Source organism: Ursus americanus, chromosome 26 (assembly GCF_024610735.1).
Source record: "Ursus americanus isolate L20-20 chromosome 26, mUrsAme1.1.p, whole genome shotgun sequence".
NCBI classification, from domain to species: Eukaryota; Metazoa; Chordata; class Mammalia; order Carnivora; family Ursidae; genus Ursus; species Ursus americanus.
Window position 1 is genome coordinate 25,002,675 of NC_142152.1, and position 18,753 is coordinate 25,021,427.

Consider the following 18,753-nt stretch of genomic DNA (forward strand, 5'->3'; position numbering starts at 1 on the left):
AAAAAAAAGCTTTAAAATATTAATGGAAGAATTTGCTCTGTTCACGAAAAGGAAAATTCAACATTATAAAAAATGTCAATTCTCTCCATGTTGGCCTATACATACAATGTAATCTAATCAAGATCCTAAGTTTTTAATAATTTCACACGCTGACTCTAAAATGTATACAGAAATGCAGCATAAAGAACACACAGGATAATCTTGAAGAACAAAGTAGGATTACTCTACCACATCACAACTTACCATAAAATAACAGTAATCAAGACAATGTGATATGGGCACTGGAATAGACAAGTGAACCAGAGGACTGAATAAGTCCAGAAACAGATGCCTGCACATATGAACATTTGATTTACAACCAAGACAGGACTGTAAAGTAATAACAAAGGGGTGGTTCTTTCAATAAATGAAACTGAATCAATTAGATATTCATATAAAATGTATGATCCCTACTTCATACCTTAAACATCAATTCCAAGTAGATATTAGATCTTAATGTAAAAGGTAAAAAAATAAGCTTCTAGAATATTACATAAGAAAATATTTTCATGATCTGAGGATAGGGAACAATTTCTTAAACAGGTCAAAAAAACACCAACCACAAAAGAAGAGATAGAAAACTGAACTAGATTAAATTTCAACATAAGACCCATTAAGAGAGTTTTAAGAATTAGACAAAAAACTCTAGACAACTGGAGACAACACTGCAATATATATAACTGACAGAGTGCTCATATACAAAATAAAGACCTCCCACAAATCAATAATGAAAAGACAAGCAACACACACACACACACACACACAAAAAAAAGATGGGCAAAAGAAGCAAACTGGCATCTCAAAAAAGAAAATAACCAATAGCCAACAAGAATGGAGTGGATTCCTATTTTGAAAAAGAAAACCAAAGCTAGTGGCATCACAATTCCAGACTTTAAACTATATTACAAAGCGGTAATTACCAAGACAGTAAGGTACTGGCACAAAAACAGACACATAGATCAATGGAACACAGCAGAGAACCCAGAAATGGACCCTTAACTCTATGGTCAACTAATTTTCAACAAAGCAGTAAAGAATATCCAATGGAAAAAAGACAGTCTCTTCAACAAATGGTGCTGGGAAAATTGGAGAGCCACATGCAGAAGAATGAAACTGGACCACTTTCTTAGCCATACACAAAAATAAACTCAAAACAGATGAAAGACCTAAATGAGAGATAGGAATCCAACAAAATGCTAGAGGAGAACACAGGCAGCAACCTCTTCAACCTCGGCTGCAGCAACTTCTTGCTAGACGTGACTCCAAAGGCAAGGGAAACCCCAAGGCAAAAATGAACTATTGGGATTTCATCAAGGTAAAAAGCTTTTGCACAGCAAAGGAAACAATCAACACCACCAAAAGACAACCGACAGAATGGCAGAAGGTATTTGCAAATGTCTTATCAGATAAAGGGCTAGTATCTAAAATCTATAAAGAACTTATCAAACTCAACACTTAAAAACCAAAAAATCCAGTCAAGAAATGGGCAGAAGACATGAACAGGCATTTCTCCAAAGAAGACATAGAAATGGCCAACAGACACATGAAAAAATGCTCAACATCACCGGCATCAGGGAAAGACAAATCAAAACCACCAGGAAAGAAATAAAAAAAAAAAAAAAATGAGAAACCACCTCACACCAGTCAAAATGGCTGAAATTAACAACTCGGGAAACAACAAATGTTGGCGAGGATGCGGAGAAAGGGGAACCCTCCTAACTACTGGTGGGAATGTTGGTGCAGCCACTCTGGAAAACAGTATCGAGGTTCCTCAAGGAGCTAAAAATAGAGCTATCCTATGACCCAGCAATTGCACTACTGGGCATTTACCCCAAAGATACAAATATAGTGAACTGAAAGGGCACCTTGCGCCCCAATGTTTATAGCAGCAACGTTCACAATAGCCAAACTATGGGAGGTGCTCAGATGTCTGTTGACAGATGAATGGATAAAGAAGATGTGATGTATATATACAATGGAATACTACTCAGCCATCAAAAAATGAAATAGTGCCATTTGCAATGACATGGATGTAACTAGAGTGTATTATGCTAAGTGAAATAAGTCAGTCAGTGAAAGACAATCATCATATGTGGAATTTAAGAAACAAAACAGAGGATCATAGGGGAAAGGATGGAAAAATAAAACAAGATGTAATCAGAGAGGCAGACAAACCATAAGAGACTCTTAATCATAGGAAACAAACTGAGGGTTGCTGGAGGGGAGGGGGTGGGAGGAAGGGGTAAATCGGTGATGGACATTAAGGAGGGCACATGATGTAATGAGCAGTGGGTATTATATAAGACTGATGAATCACTGAACTCTACCTCTGAAACTAATAATACATTATATGTTAATTAACTGAATTTAAGTTAAAAAAAACAAAAAACAAATAACAAAAAAACAAAACAAAACAAAAAGAATGGAGTGGATTCCTAACAGACAATTCAGTAGGAAATTGGAGAAAAATATCAATGATGTGATACATAAGGCCCATATCAGGCCAAAAGATGAGAAACTCTAGAAAAGAGAAAATGTGAAAAACGCTCATCATCTAGTAATGATGAAAATGCAAATTACAACCATGATGAGACACTATAAACATCTAATATACTGGCTATAATTGAAAGACTAATAATACCAAGTATTGGAAATGATGAAAAGCAATATAAATTCTCCTAGATTGTCAGTGGGAGTGCAAATTCATGCACTCTGGGAACCAGAAACCACTTTGGAAACCTGTTTATCAGTATCTACTAAACGTGAAAGCACCTAACAATTGCACTACATGCTACATATCAACAGAAATGCATGTACATGTGCACTAAAATCATGAATAAGATTAATCACAGCAGCCTTATTTGAAATAATTCAAATAGCATGTTAAAATACATTGCAGTAAATCCATACAATGGAATACCAAAGAGCAGTAAAAATGAACAAACTGGAAGTGCTTGACACAACGCCCAGAAATATCATAACCTTAAGGATTATCAAAAAACAGATACAAAAAACCATGCCCTATAGGATTCCACTTATACAAAAAATTCCAAACAGTCAAAATTAACCATGGGGTAAAAAGTCAAAATAGTCATCTTTGAAAAAGAAGGAATAATTAGTGATTGGAATGGGGAATGAGGAGGCTTCTCGTGCACTGGTAATGTTTTATTTCTAGATCTGGGTGGTGATTACATGGGCCTATTCACCTTGTAATAATTCACTGAGTTATACACTAATGCATGTACTTTTCTGTAAGTAAATTATACCTACAAATTTAGAAAATTAAAAATTAAAAAAAAAAAAAGACAGAGCTTCGGCAGGTTCTGCTGCCAGGGGACAGGTTCCACTCTAGAATATACAAGAAGATCATTTAGTAAATTATGAAGGATCTGGGAGCTACATTCTTCAAAGTGTGTGTTCAGTTCCTGTTTAGATAGTATGTAAATCAGAAAATGGCATAGACTTCTTGCTGTGTGAACCACTGCAATTAACAAAGAAAGGCACCAAACGTGTTAATCTCAGAAAAAAAATTTTTTTTTGAAGTATAATAGTTAAAGTATTTTAGATTGGCACAAATTAAACTGAAGGTTTTGGTGTGCCTTGGAAAATCTAGGACTTTATGTAAAAAAAAAAAAGAAGTACCCCATTTCCTGATCACACATCAGCATCAGCTGGCAAATCATTATGCACTAACTGCAAAGATTTTGTCTATTTCAACAGAAGACAGACATTATATCTTCACCTCTCTGGGAGCTTCGCAAAGAAATCAGCACCAAAAGCACAAGAGGAATGTGCTTTTATGTGGCCAGATGTTTATTCAAATTTTTGAAATGGGCAAATTTCCCTGCAAGAAGAGTAACTAAGTTGATCTCTTTGAAAATAGAGCATATCCATCTCTTAGCATATGTGGCTAATAAATCCAAACTCCAAAATAAACTCAACATATCTACATAAGGAACTGTAAACACAATAAAAACTGCAGAAAAAATATCTGCCTATATTTGGAAATTTTCAGTTTGAATAAAACATGTTAAGAAAAAAATTCTGTCTGCTACCATTCCTGGTCTTAAAAAAACAAAAGGTACTGTGGGATATGAATAAATACACATTGCTCCTGATGCTGGTAAATTTCCAAGTTGAGTTGACCATTTCTATTAATTTTTTTCTCCTAAAAAAAAAAAACAAAACCTTATAATGCAAAGAAACAGACACTGTATGTACTTCATTTTTCACTTTAATTCAACCAAGGACAGTGATTTGATAAAAAGAAACCACTGAATAATGACTGTCAACAACCTGAGTTTGAGATAATGAAACTTGAGAATTAGGGGTACTTTTAATTGTCATCATGCCAAACAACAACAGACAGCAAGGTCTCTGCAGCAATTGTGATTACACACGTTATGTGAAATGAAAATACTTAATGAGGAGAGCTACAGAGTCACTATCAAGAAATTCCAAATTTCTCAAACATCCTTTAACAAAAGCCATGGAATCACTGGGTCTCTTTTGAATATTCATAAGGAAACTCTAAAAATTAAACAAATAATAATTCTATCTCTAATATATTACCACTGTAAACATTTAAAACTTTAATACCCAAAATTCATGAATATTTTACATGAAGTGCAAGAATATATTTTAGACAAAATGGCACATACCACCCAAAAAGTTAAAATCACATCACATCAGTGTGATTACAATCAACCCAGCCACACTATCATCTGCATATGAAATAATTTTTTTTTTTAACAAAGAGTTCTTACCACATCTTGTTTTTGGGCTTCATTAAGTTTTTCAGTCAATTCTTCTAAAGCTCTTTTTGTTTCAGCATCCGACCTAGGCAAAGAAAAATATTTTAAGTTGGCTGTTTGAGAAAATATACACAATTAGTTAAATTTACAACATAATGTTATCACATAATATTCTACTGCAGTGGTTCTTAAACATTAGCCAATATATGAAACACCCAGAGGACTTAAGACGGACTGTTGAATCATTAGATCTGCAATGGTGCCCAAGAATGTGCATTTCTACAAACCCCTAGTTGATGCCGATGGTGATTTGGGAATTATACTTTGAGAACCAATGCTATACTAAAACATCATCTTCAATAAACAAATAGGCTGCAATATGTCTCATTTTAAATTAAAAAGGAAGGGTGAGGGAGATGGAGGACCAAAACCTGATCTCACATCCTTGCTAGCAACAGGTAATCAAATTACATCAGAGTGTGCTATCCTTACAAACTTACCTCCCATTACCTTTTTTCCCAACAAATTAGTAACACACATGATAAATACTCAAATAGTACAGAAAGACTTAACAAATAAATGCAAAGCCCTTCCTCTCTCACACCTCTTTACCTCTGGTTCCACTCACCATTGGCACCCATGCTCAACCATTTCCATACTTCATTCTTTCAATGGTTAACTCCATCATTTTCACCTATAGACATTGTCAATTGACTATTTTGAAATATTTAGCTGATACCCCTCTCCAATTTCAGATACACTCATTACCATTTTTAGTTTTTCTACTGGTAGCCTATGTAATTTACATAATACATTTATACCTCTTAGGAATTATTCCATCACAGAGAATTGATGCTTTTTGCTTACATTCGATCATGTTTCCATTTTAGTCAGCTTCATATCTGCATCATTAACTTAACTGCACTTTTGTTTTTTCTAGAGTTTCTCATCTTTTGACCTTATATGGGCCTTATTTATCACATCATTGATATTTTTCTCAGACTTCTTACAGAATCATCTATTAAGAGTCTACTTCCCTTCTTCCTGACTACATTCTTCTCAAAGGATACCTACTTCCTGCTCTAATTTAGAGTGAATTATTTCCTATATGGCTATCATTCTGGGGATTACTTTCACCAAGTTTCTGGGTTAGTTTTATTATTTCTCATAACCTGTACCTTCCTCTTTCTTGGTTATCCTCTTATTTTACTTATATGTTCTTAGGAACATCCTCAGATAGAATTTACCCTAAAAGGTAAATTTTCTAAGTCTTTAAATCTCTGAAAATATCTTTACTTGTACCTCCTTCTCGGCTTTTTGGTTCTACGTACTTCTGGATGTCCCACATCTCACTAGCTGTTCCTTCTCAAGCCCCTCCTCTATGTATATAAGACTTCTAATGTTGGAACTTTTTGACCCTGAACCCTGTCCTTCCTGCTCTCCATACAGTTTCTAGATATCATCCCTTTCCAAATACCACTTCTCTATGCTCACCACTCTTAAACTCACATCCCTAACAGAGACTTTTCCTTTGAGCTCCAGAGTAAATATCTAGCTGCATATTTTACATCTGGACGTCTCACAGGCATCTCAAACCTCACATATCCAATGCCAAACTCTTAATTTCTATACCTGACCTATCCCTACCAGTTTTCTGTATTTCAGGAAGTGGAATTACCATCTACCCAGCTACTCGAGTCAGACATCTGGGAGTCATCCTTGGTTTATTCTCTTTTACCCCCCATATCCAATCCACTGCCAAATCCCTACCTCTTCGGTCTCAAAAAAATATCTTGAAACACATCACCGTCCATCTCTTCCTTGCCATTATCCTTGTCGAGCCATCATCTCTCACACACTAATGTAACAGTCTTCTAACTTGCCCTTCCCAAATCAATTTTCCATATGGCATCCAAAGTGAGTGAGTTCTAAGTTAAACTTTATTTAATCCTTTCTAAAAGCTTGCTTTCTAGTGTACTTTTATTCAATGTACCTTTTGTAATAAATGTCAAAAAATGAAAAATCAGTAATTAAATGAGAATGTTAATCTTTCTGAATCACACAGGAAGTTAAATCTAGCAACATTCTATAAACATTTTTATAAATATAAATTAAGAATTTGTGGTACAAGCAAAGCAGAATGGGATCCTAAAATCTTCCTCACTCACAAAGTTAAGTCACCAGGTTTCATAAGAAACTTGACTCCTAATCTGGCTTAAGTTTCTCTGCTTCTGGGTCATACAAACTCTTAGCAGACAGTACCAGCCCATGGATCAGAAAACTCCCAGTCTACCGTTGCACATCCAAATGATCATTTAAACTAAATAAGTAAATCATCTCTACAAGTTCCCTTTTGTCTTCTTACAGGACAAATTCCTAAAATTCATGTTCCTAGTGCTTAATTTGTACCCTTTCTTCAAATGTGTAAAAGCTACACAATAAAGCAATCCAAGAACATACTACATTAGAATGTTGACACCATTCTGCTGATTTTATCAACTTGTCAAAACTAAATACCTAATTTTAAATTAACTATCCCTTACCGGCTTAAAAGATTAACAATAAATATAGCTCAACAATATAGCTCAAAATTCAGGAACTTCATTTCTTTATTCATACCAGCTACATATAAAAATGATTTTGAACCACAGGGTACTATAAGTGGTAAAGAGCAAATACTCTGGGGCCATATGCCTACATCTGAATCCTAACTAGACCACAAGCCCCATTTGCATTCCAGCAAGCTGAGTTACTTCATCTCTTCGTGCCCCTTTCCACATTCAAAAACTGGAAAAAATAATAATGACTACCTCATTAGGGTTGTTGTAAAATTTAAACCTAAATCTATCTGGCATGAAGTAACTGTTCAATAATACTAACTACTAGTACTAGGAGTATTAGTAAAGTATTAATTCTTACTACTAAATTTCCTACCTTCCTCATTTAAAAGCAGGTAAATTATACAGACTACAGCTGATAATCACAGCTTTACATTTATAGCTCTGACCCTTTTTCCTATAGCAACACAAAACTGGTGTGTGGAATGATTTTGTCAGCTGGAATGGGAGTTAGCAAGTGAAGCTGGTAAACAAACTTCCACTCAGCTTTGCTGTTGCCTCATCACTGCTGTATATAATTGTGACTTTTGAGAAGGGATAAAAAGTTTGGTTTCTTGTAAAAATAGGGCCTCCAAATGAAAACCAACTGTCACTGCTGATGATGCAAATGAAAAGATAGTGAAGAAACTTTAAATAAAGTGATAGTTGTTGGGGATTACCCAGAATTGATAAAACTGCAAAGACTTGTCTGATATAAACCACTCATCACTTTTGAAGATTTCAACTGAAAGCTAAAATAACAGATTGGTCTCTGCCTCTATCTTTTGCCCTCTCCATCATATTTGCAAATCGACCTTTTTGCTAAGGTCTCACAATGTATCTCTCTGTAATGGCAGCGCTCCACTGTAGTAAGTTAAAATGTTTTTAAAAATATGAAATTAGGGGAGCCTGGGTGGCTCAGTTTGTTAATAGTCTGCCTTTGGCTCAGGTCATGATCTCAGGGTCCTGGGATGAAGCCCTGAGTCGTGAGGCTCCCAGCTCAGTAGGGAGTCTGCCTGTCCCTCTACCTCTGCTCCTCCCCTCAAATAAATAAGTAAAAATCTGAAAAAAAAAAAAAAACATAAAATTAATTTGTCTAACATGGAGTCATGGTACATTCTAAATTCAAAGGATTTGTAAACTGCTCTATTAATAAATTTTAAAATACTCGTACAAAAACAGCACTGATTTTTAAATTTATGTAAACATGTCAATTACAGAACTTATTGTGTTCTTCTAATAACTCGTGCCTACAACAAAAACCATATTCTGCTTTTACCGGCTTCTTCTGGCAAGTTCCCGATTGAAATCATCTCCAAGCCGAACTTGTTCACTGCTGAGGTCTCGGAGGGACTGATGAAAAGCATGAAGCTGGTAAAGGCAAAGCATAGTTATCCATTTAGGATTCTGTTTAATTCTTCCATGAAGATTTACTGAAGTTAGTAAGAACTTATTTTTTGCACTAATGCCCAAATTTTATAATGTTATTAAGACATAATAAAATACATGTCTATTCTGAAATAAATATTTTTCCAAAGAAAAGCAATTTTTTTAAAAAGTTATATGTAACTTTTTATATATAAACTATCACAGCTTCTATGGCACGGTAATTAACCATCACATCCTTTATAGTCCAGTAATTCTGGTCCTTTTAGATACCCTAAAAAAAAAAAAAAAAGAAGCCAGCGGGGCGCCGGGGTGGCACAGCAGTTAAGCGTCTGCCTTCGGCTCAGGGCGTAATCCCGGCATTATGGGATCGAGCCCCACAACAGGCTCCTCCGCTATGAGCCTGCTTCTTCCTCTCCCACTCCCCCTGTTTGTGTTCCCTCTCTAGCTGGCTGTCTCTATCTCTGTCAAATAAATAAATAAAATCTTTAAAAAAAAAAAAAAGCCAGCAAACTTTTTCTGTAAAGGGTATAACAGCAAATATTTAAGGCTTTCGGGCTATATGACCTCTGTCAGAATTACTCAATGCTGCTATTTTAGCACAGAAGTAGCCATAAACAAATGAGCATGGCTGTGTTACCCAAAAACTCTATTCAGCTAAACCACATGAAACAGTATCCCAATCTACGCTGCAGAGAAACTCTTGCCCACGTGCACCAGGAACCATGTACAAGAATGTTTGGAGCAATACTGTTCATAATGAAAACATTGAAAATAAACCAAAAGTCCATTAAGAACAGAATGGATATAAATAAATTGTCATATATTTCCCCAGTGGAGTATAATACAGTAGTAAAAATGAAATGATCAAACCTACCTACACATTAGTAAGGCTGAATGTCAAAAACAGAACATCAGTTGAAAAAAAGCAAAAGAAGACATACAGTATTATTCCACTTGTACAAAGTTTAAACGCAGGCGATACTAAACAAGATGTAAGTAATGCACATGTTTTGTTTTAAAGGTACAGAATGATTAATATACAAGTCAGGGTAGTTGATAGCCCTTGGGGGAAGGAGAAGCATAAAAGAGCCTTAGGGGTATGATAATACTCCGATTCTTGGCCTGCGTGGCCTGGGTGGTGGTTACATGGATCTTTCTTTAAATTACTGTACTTCTAAGGTAAATATGTATACCATATATGTATGTGTATACTATAATTTGTGACCAAAAAATTGCAAGTTATAGAGATTTGCAGAAAAACAAATTGATTTTTTTTCAACAAATGAATTTAACATTGAGCAACTAACCAGTGCTGTCAATTTAGGGTAGGAAACAAAAGGGCTCAGAATTTAACATGGGAGATAGACATGCAAACAAAATGACAAATGATATGCAGGGCATTAAGAAAGTACACAGTCAATGTGGAGCTAAAGGTCATCTTAAGAGACTTAAAACCAGGAAGAACAGTTAAAAGAAAGGAGTGGAGGTAATACAGTAGATGAAAAGCAGACCATTCACTTGGGTTTTGCCGTGATTTTCCAGTTTTGCAAACCAGAATCCTAGGACTCAACCTTGACACCTCCTTTTCAATCATTCCCACCCTCCCCAAATGGTCATCTGATCTTCAAGACCTTTCATTTTACCCACCAAATAGCTTTTAAGTCTATTTCTCCACCCCATTCTCTCCAACTCCATTTATCCTAATCTAAGCAACTAGCTTCTCACACCCACAACACAGCAATATCCTCTTAATTGGTTTGCCCACGATTCCATTTTTCCACACTAGAAGTGGAGTGATCTTTTCAAAATAATTGTCACCCCCTTACAAGACTATGCACAGTCTCGGCCCTTCATACGTCTTCAGCCACATGCCTTCTTTAAGTTGCTCATAGGTGTTAGCTTCCTTCCTGCCAAAGTATTTGTTCTACCTAAAATGGCTCACTCAACCTTCCAGTCTCAGCTCCATCAGCCTTTTTCAGGAAACCTTCCCTGACTGGGACAAGTCCCTTTACCTCATACGCCCATGGCCCTATGCTTTCTGTTGTAGCATGCAACTCAGCTCACAATTAAGGGTGTATTTGTGTACCTATTCGATTAATAACTACCCCCTCCCCCCCAGATTACAAACTCCACGAAAAGGCAAGGTTTTTACTTATTCCTGTTTCCAAGCACAAGCACTGTCCCAGAACACTAGCACTAAATAAACAGAATGAAAGAGTAAATGAATCATGCTAGGATATTGTTCTCTGCTCCAAGCTTCATTATATAACCCACTCTAGCAAGTTGCACCTACCAAAAGAAATAAGTAACACAGTAAAGGAAAAGTTCCTACAAGGTGTCTTCTCGTACACTTGGTTCTGTTACTTCCATCTTATGCTATAACAAGTAAAAACTACAGGAGAGTATCCTGACAAACTTTGAGCCCACAATCCTGAAACCACCAAAACAAAGATGTCAAAGTCAGCAACATCCTCTAGCCCTTATCTAATTAATTTAGCTACCCAAGGCAACGAGAAAAAATTTTTTCAGCTCTTGTAGGAAAGTTTAAAGAAGTAGAAAAAGAAATATATCTGTAGAACCAATATGCCCAAAACCCTCAGTGAATACATGAAATACATGAAAAAATATAAAAGTTCTTGCTTCTATTAAATAGCTCCATCAGTGATTCAACAATCAGAAAAACACTAATGAAAAAAATCAATAGGCTAACCACACACAGACTAACTTGCTTATATGGAAAAAAAACTAGCTGACTTAGCAGGGCTTACAGAAGAGTGAGCCACCGGTACAAGGAAACAAACATGTCCAGGTAAACTCACCTTTGAATGTTCCACAAAACATCCTCCTCCATTACAAAATTCAAAATAAATGATGATAATTATTTATTGAAAATCAAATCGTTTACTTGGTTTAAAAAAAAAATCAAATACAGATTACAGAATAATACAAAGTACCTGGCCCACGTCGTCAGTCTCCCGAACAAATCGGACACCAGTTCTAGACCTAATTCGCTTAGTACCCTGTTGATCCCCATAGTCCTTGAGGGGTGAGGTAGGTGGAAACCGGTAGCTCTCTTCAGAGATGAAAGAAAAAAAGAGAATAAAAACATGCAGAAGAAGAAATAATCTAAAATTTTGTTCAGAAAATATATAGCAGACATGGATATACACCCAGGCCCTAACCCAGACTATTTCCCAAGTATTTTGCTAGGGCCACAAAATCGGCACCGATCTTGCTCTTAAAATAGATAAAATGATCAACAGAAATAATTTGGAGATAGAAAACATCACAGGTTTTAATTTGCTATACTTTTCAAAGACATAATATAGTATTTCCCTTGTTTAAAAATGATAAATTGGTAAATAAAAATAACTTTTATGTCTTTCTAAAATGTGACTTAATACCAATAAAACAATTTTTCAAACAACAAAGTAATCTAAAATCTGAACAGTTTAAAAATCAATAAAAACTACATAAAAAATAGCTAATCGTGTCCAATTTTTAATCCTTATTATGATCAACAGCAATATTAATACAGGCTACTGATGCTCACTTCTATGTAAATCACCTCTCTTCACTGCAGACTTTTCTATTCTATTCTAAGTATTTTCCATTCAACTGTGATCTCAGTGTTGTAGGAAAGTATTGAGTAAGATTAACTACAGGCAAACCAAGTATTACATCTTTAATCTAGCCATTGAAATCTAGCTGCACACCAAAGATAAAATTCACCTGTTCTTAACAAAAGTCATAAAATATTTCTTAATCAGACTTTGAAAAACTATGATGCTGGGACAAGACTTCTCATCTAGAAAGTACACCACACAGTAAATCCTATTTGTGTATTCGTTTTGATTAGAGGCAGACAATTAAATCCAAGTTTCGTCAAGTAAAACTCTATGCAGTCCATGCAGTCTGAGAACAAAAGTAATAGAATAAGAAAGTCCCACTGAACACACTTCAAAATAGTCACCACAAAATCACTGACAACTGCCTCTTCTTAGCCTTATTTATATACACGGGTCCTATTTCTCCAAAGATTAAATGTATTCAATATGGACTTCAGAAATATTTGTACAACAAAAGAGAGTTTTCAAAACATCTGAAGAGTTTACCTGTCACAGTGCCACCATCAAGGTCACTTGCACTCAGACTTGTAACAGAAATACTTCTCCCTCCTGAGCTTCTCAATAAACGTTGACTCCGCAGTTGGCCTATTGATTGTTCCAAGCTTTCTTTTAACTAAATTAAAGAATATAATGAAGGAAAAGTTATTCTCTCTAAACAATTCCAAATACAAACAGACATGAGATTTTTAAAGTTATTTCTGAAATAATCTGAGTTCCCGAAGAGAATTTATATCAGAAAAAATTTTGAAGCAAGGTATGTTAACAACTATAAACATAGTAAACATAAAATATTCTCAGAATCAATTCTAACACTTGGTTTTAAATAGTATCTGTTGCTACCTATTCCGTCTTTCTATTAGCAGAGGTGAAAAACAGGTCTACTACCTAAGGGCTTTCAAAACCAGATTAAATGTCTAATTGATGTGCCACCCAACTTAAAAACATAACAAGGCCATATATCTGAAAGATGGGAGACAGTCTTCCTCCCTTCTAAATATTCCTTCAGAAGCCCCAGGTCTTTAACGAACAGGAAACTAACCAGCTATCACAGTGACTACTGCTATTAAAATAATGTGCATTGCCCAATTGTATATCAGAACATCTTTTTCATTCATTCAAAGACTTCAAATCCCAGAAAACTATGTGGTCAGATGTCAGACTGTTAATACATACTAGGGAATAGAGTTGTCCAAACTCTCTCTTCAGATTATTAAGGAGTCAGACAGCAGGGGATATAAGACAACTTTTAGACCTAAAGAGCTACATTAAATAAAAAGACACTAAATATAAAGAATAATGTCCAGAGCTGTACACAGCTACAGACTTGAAAAGAGGATTCAACTGAAACCCAAAGTAACAGAGAGTACCACAGACCCTGACCTGCTGGGCATCTTCAGGTCTAGATATCTTATCCAAGGATAAATAAAAAATAATAAAAATTATACATAGATCCATAGAACAAGTCATCCATAACTCTTTAAAGAGAATGTCAAAACAAATGATTGAGAGGACAGAGTTTTCTAAATTCGGCCAGAATTAAAGAGTAGAACTCCACTTATGGAGAGAACAACTTGGTTTCCTTGGGGAACTGTGCAGGAAAAAAAAGTTAGCCTTGGATGAAGAGAAAGCACAGATGAATCAGAATATGGACAACAAATAAGCAAATCCTTTCTCATTTTGATTATTTGGATTTAGCTCTTCTGCAGCACCAAGGATAAAACAGTCTGGATTAAAAGAAATAAAATTTCAGGAATGCACCTCTAATGTTGCTCTCATTTCTGGGGGGGGAGGCTAATATTTTCACACTCTCTGTCCCCTGCTTCCCTGAGTTGGGTTATACAAATTGGGTTCTCTATTAATCCAGAGAAATACAGAGAGAAGGCCGAGGAAAACAAGGTCTACCTTGAGAGTTATTATATGTAAGTAAAATAAAATTAAATCTAACATGTAAGTAGACCAAAGATTTTATACAGTGAACACAAAATAGTGTATCAGTAACCTCTGACAAGCTCTGAATAAAATTAAACCATGTTAAGAAGTTCAAATCTAAACTGTAACACGAAAAAAGGACTAGAAATATAAAATGACTTTAGATCACACAAGTTAGTGACAGAACCAGCTCTATTAACTTTTTCTGTGTTTATCTTTATTATTCACATCTTTCAAGTGAAGTCTGATGTCAGTATCCTTTTAGAAACAAAGTAAGCTGTTATTTCTTATTACTGCTTTTTTTTTTGTGGGTAGTCTGTCCTTTTTAAAAAGCTCTAATTATTAAGATTTCATTTGACTCTGATTGTTAATGGTTTTACTCTGATATAACAATGTGAAGTTTTATTTGTAGTTAACTCATTTTTGACCCAGAGATCATGGAATCTGTACCTTGATATCTTTCCTGTGTTATAAATTCTCAGCCATCTCTTCAAACATTGTTTCTGCCCCTTTCTCTCCTTCCTCCCTCTCTTTCTAAAAATCGTTATATTCCAGTTATCTTTTTACCAAATCCTATATGTCATTCATGCTCTTTTCTATATTATTCATTCTTTCATTTGTTCATTTTTCTTTTTTGGGTATCTTATGCTGGCCTATCTGACTCATTAATTCTCTCTTCAATGTAATACCAACTGCTATTTAATCCATACTTTCACAGGATTAGTTTTAATTTATTTATTTGCTTATTTTACTTATATTATTCAGTTTCTGTAATTTTCATTTGGTTCTTTTTTAGAGTTTCCAATTCTTTGTCAAGATTCTCAATCTTGTCTTTTAATTTCTTGAATGAGTTAATCAGAATTTTTTATATTCTCATTTATGTTACTATTGTCTGTTTTTTTCCCTTGATTTTCAGTCACCTCTGGTATTTTCTTATGCCTAATTATTTATCATGTGATAGACATTGTATATGAAAATTTGTGGAGATTATTTAAAGCTCTGGATGATGACATCTTCCTCTAGAAGGGATCTGGTTTTGCTTCTAGCAGGAAGTCGGGCTAGGGTCACTAGGAAACCCAAATAACCTTAACCTAGTTAGGAACCAAGACGATTCAAAGCTGAGCTTCTGCCCCCATCAGGACAGGTCTATTTTCAGTTTATCACTTCTCTCATTTTCAGCTCATCATTTTTCCTAGGCTATCATTCTTTGGGGTCTCCAGTGAAAGCTGGGAAATTCCTGAACTCCAGTGTTGGTCTCCCTGGCCTCTCCAGTCTATTGATAGCTTTGATTCGATCCTCTCTGCTTCTAAGCCATCTCTTTTGAGATCAGCTACGCCTTAAGGGAAGAGTCACAAATGCACAACTCATCCTTCTGGACTTCCATTTTTGACAGATCTTTACCTGATCTTTACCTTTACCTTTTTGACAGATCTAGACTACAAAATTCCTCACTTACTTGGTTGTTCTCTAATAGAGGCATAATATTTTTTACTTTCTTTTTTTTTTTTTTTTTTTTTGCCTCTCTAGTTGTTCTGAATAGGAGAGGTTATCCAAAATAATCTTACCTACCAATGCCAGAAGCACAACTTGCCATCATCCTTTTCGTGTGGGCTTACTGCTAACAAATCCTAAACTGTAGCTAAAAGCTGATGAATAAAATGAATCTCCACACATACAGACACACAAGCCCTACTGACAACAACAACAACAACAAAAAAAAACCCATCACGGAACCACATGGAAAATATTACAGAATAAGAGAAATGATACATTACCCCAAAATCTAGAAATAATAACAGATGTTGGAAATATAATCATTTCAGAAATAAGATAAAAAGTAAGACAAACTATTTGGCAACCTCCTTTTAAAATTTTAAAAAGATACATCATAAGCCATTGAATAGATGAACAGGCTAATATATAAAGACCAAAAGCTATAATGTAAAAGGTAAATGAGATAAATATTTTTTAATTACTCCTACAAATATCATGGCAAAAACAGGTCCTCCACCTAAGATACAAAAATGAAAATATAATTGAATTAAAATCTACACTTACTGGGGCGCCTGGGTAGCTCAGTTGATTAAGCATCTGCCTTGGGCTCAATCATGATCTTGGGTCCTGGGATCAAACCCAGTGTCCAGCTCCCTGCTCAGTGGGTATCTGTTTGTCCCTCTCCCTCTGACACTCCCCCCACTGCCTGTGCTCTCTCTCTCTCTCTTTCTCACTCTATATCAAATAAATAAAATCTTTAAAAAAAAAAACCTACACCTAAAGTAGCAATAGCACAAGAGATGCCGCACAAAATCTAATTGTGATGTATGAAACCGATCTGATAACTCCTAAAACACAAAAACAAAGAGATAAAGAAATAATACAATTATAAAAATTGTTTTAAACTCTTTAAGAATTTAACCCCTAACTAGGTGCTAAAAGCAAACCAAACTTGATATGAAATGGAAAAAAAAAGCACTAATAAAACTCAATTTAAGATTAATCTACTGTGATGGATGAGGTTATTTTGCTGAAGCCAAATCAATGCTCCGCACAAGACTGTGGTACTGACTCCAATGGTACATGTTCTAAGAGTTTAGCGTGGCTAGCTGTGCAGGTACCAAATGATAATTCCATTTTCCACCTAGTTCCCCTATCTAAAATACTGTAAAACCAGCATCATAGAACATGCTATGCCATATTTTTCACCTCAACTTGAGATGACTGTATTCTTTACATATTAGGTCTATTCATTTACCTCCGTTCATTTGATTTTAGACTAAAATCATTGAAACATTCCTACTATGTACTGGTACAAATACAAATAAAACTTGGGCACTGAAATTGAATGGCAATTATAAAGATAGTTTATCCAAATTGTCAAGATATGATATTTTTTTAAGATACGATTTTAAACTTTGAAGTTGAGAAGTCTCTCTCTAGGCAATGATGAAATAATTTGAGCATCAATGGAAATATTAACTACAATGGATTCAAACACTACAAATACGCATAGATTTGTGAGTTAATGATCCTCAAAGAGAAAAAAAATCATTGGTCACTACTAGAGCATGCTAGGAAACTGACTCATTATTCTGGAAACTAGTAGATAAATGAAATTGTGTAAAACTACATAAGCTTTTAGATTAACATTAAAATAAAAATATCAGGATGCCTGGGTGGCTCAGTCGGTTAAGTGTCTGCCTTCAGCTCAGGTCACGATCCCAGGTTCCTGGGACCGAGCCCCACATTGGTCTCCCAGCTCAGCGGGGAACCACCTCTCCCTCTCCCTCCACTGCTCCCCTTGCTTGTGCTCTCTCTGTCAAATAAATAAAATCTTTAAAAATTAATTAATAAAATAAAAATATAAAACTTTAAAATTCTCATAGAGCTCTCTGCTCTCATAGAGAAAGTTCTGTGATGGCTCTACGTAAAAGACTCTAATTAGAGACAAAACAGAAGTCAAGTTTAATGAACTGGAAAAGAGTATATCACTCAAAAGGACTGACTACATTGAAAAGCAAGTCTATGAAAGGAAATCACCCAGGCATCAGTGGGTACTCCAAATAAGAGGTATGATCATTGAAAACATCATGATTCCAAAAGACCAGGGGGAAGCCTGGCAGTGATTCCCTCAGCTGTGCTACTTTTGTTTCTGCTTCTGTTCCTAGCCACATATTTCACAACATATCAGCTAAAATTCTCACATAATTGTTTTGAGGGCACAATAAGACACTGTATGTAAAATAATTAGAACAGCGCCTAGGGAAGATTAGTTTGCTCAGTATATAGAAGTTTTTACTACGATGATTGTAGGCAATGAATAGAAGAGCAAAAAATAAATGGAATGAAAAATGGGATGTTTTAATCTGGAGAAACTCTTTCGGAGAATTTGTCATTCCCTAAAAATGATTTCACTAAATGTCTCTGGCGTATATCTAGGGACTCTTGAATAGCAGCAGTGCCAATATTCCCACTATGAGCAGCTATTTCTTTATACCTCCACACAGAATTCCTTCATAATACGATTCACATTTCACTTCCAGCACTATCGCTTTTCACTTATTGTTCCACTGTTAGCCGATTCCTTTATTATTATTTATTTTTGTAAAATAGCACACCACAGGTTTATCATTAGAAGACAAGGAAGCAACACAACATACGTTTTACTATCTGTGACCAATCAGCAACGGACTTCAAAAGCAGTGATCTGTTACACAGTACTGTGTGACCTGAAGAGCTAGCAGCAAAGGATGTACTTTTTGCAGTTACTCATAGTTAATAAACTTTGTTAACTGAAATTCAAATTGTGTTGTTTGGGGACTGGTGTTATTGACCAAACTGGGGAATGAAACTCATGCACATCAAAACCATGCAACAAGGACTGCCTGCATTTACTTTTCAGAGTCCTCAAATAGCTGC

The 18,753-nt window shown here is 35.3% G+C and overlaps 1 protein-coding gene across 4 annotated transcripts in view; it reads right to left on the reverse strand.

Moving 5' to 3' along the window:
* The window catches only part of CEP128 (centrosomal protein 128), a 375,253-nt gene that overhangs the window by 329,118 nt on the left and 27,382 nt on the right, over window positions 1-18,753 (reverse strand). For all 4 annotated transcript variants that reach the window (XM_045807714.2, XM_045807712.2, XM_087856159.1 and 1 more), the window contains 4 exons: window positions 12,895-13,021; window positions 11,734-11,852; window positions 8,670-8,761; window positions 4,806-4,878 (listed from right to left, as the gene is read on the reverse strand). In XM_045807714.2, the coding sequence (XP_045663670.2) occupies window positions 4,806-4,878; window positions 8,670-8,761; window positions 11,734-11,852; window positions 12,895-13,021 (411 nt within the window). The remainder of the gene's footprint in view (window positions 1-4,805; window positions 4,879-8,669; window positions 8,762-11,733; window positions 11,853-12,894; window positions 13,022-18,753) is intronic.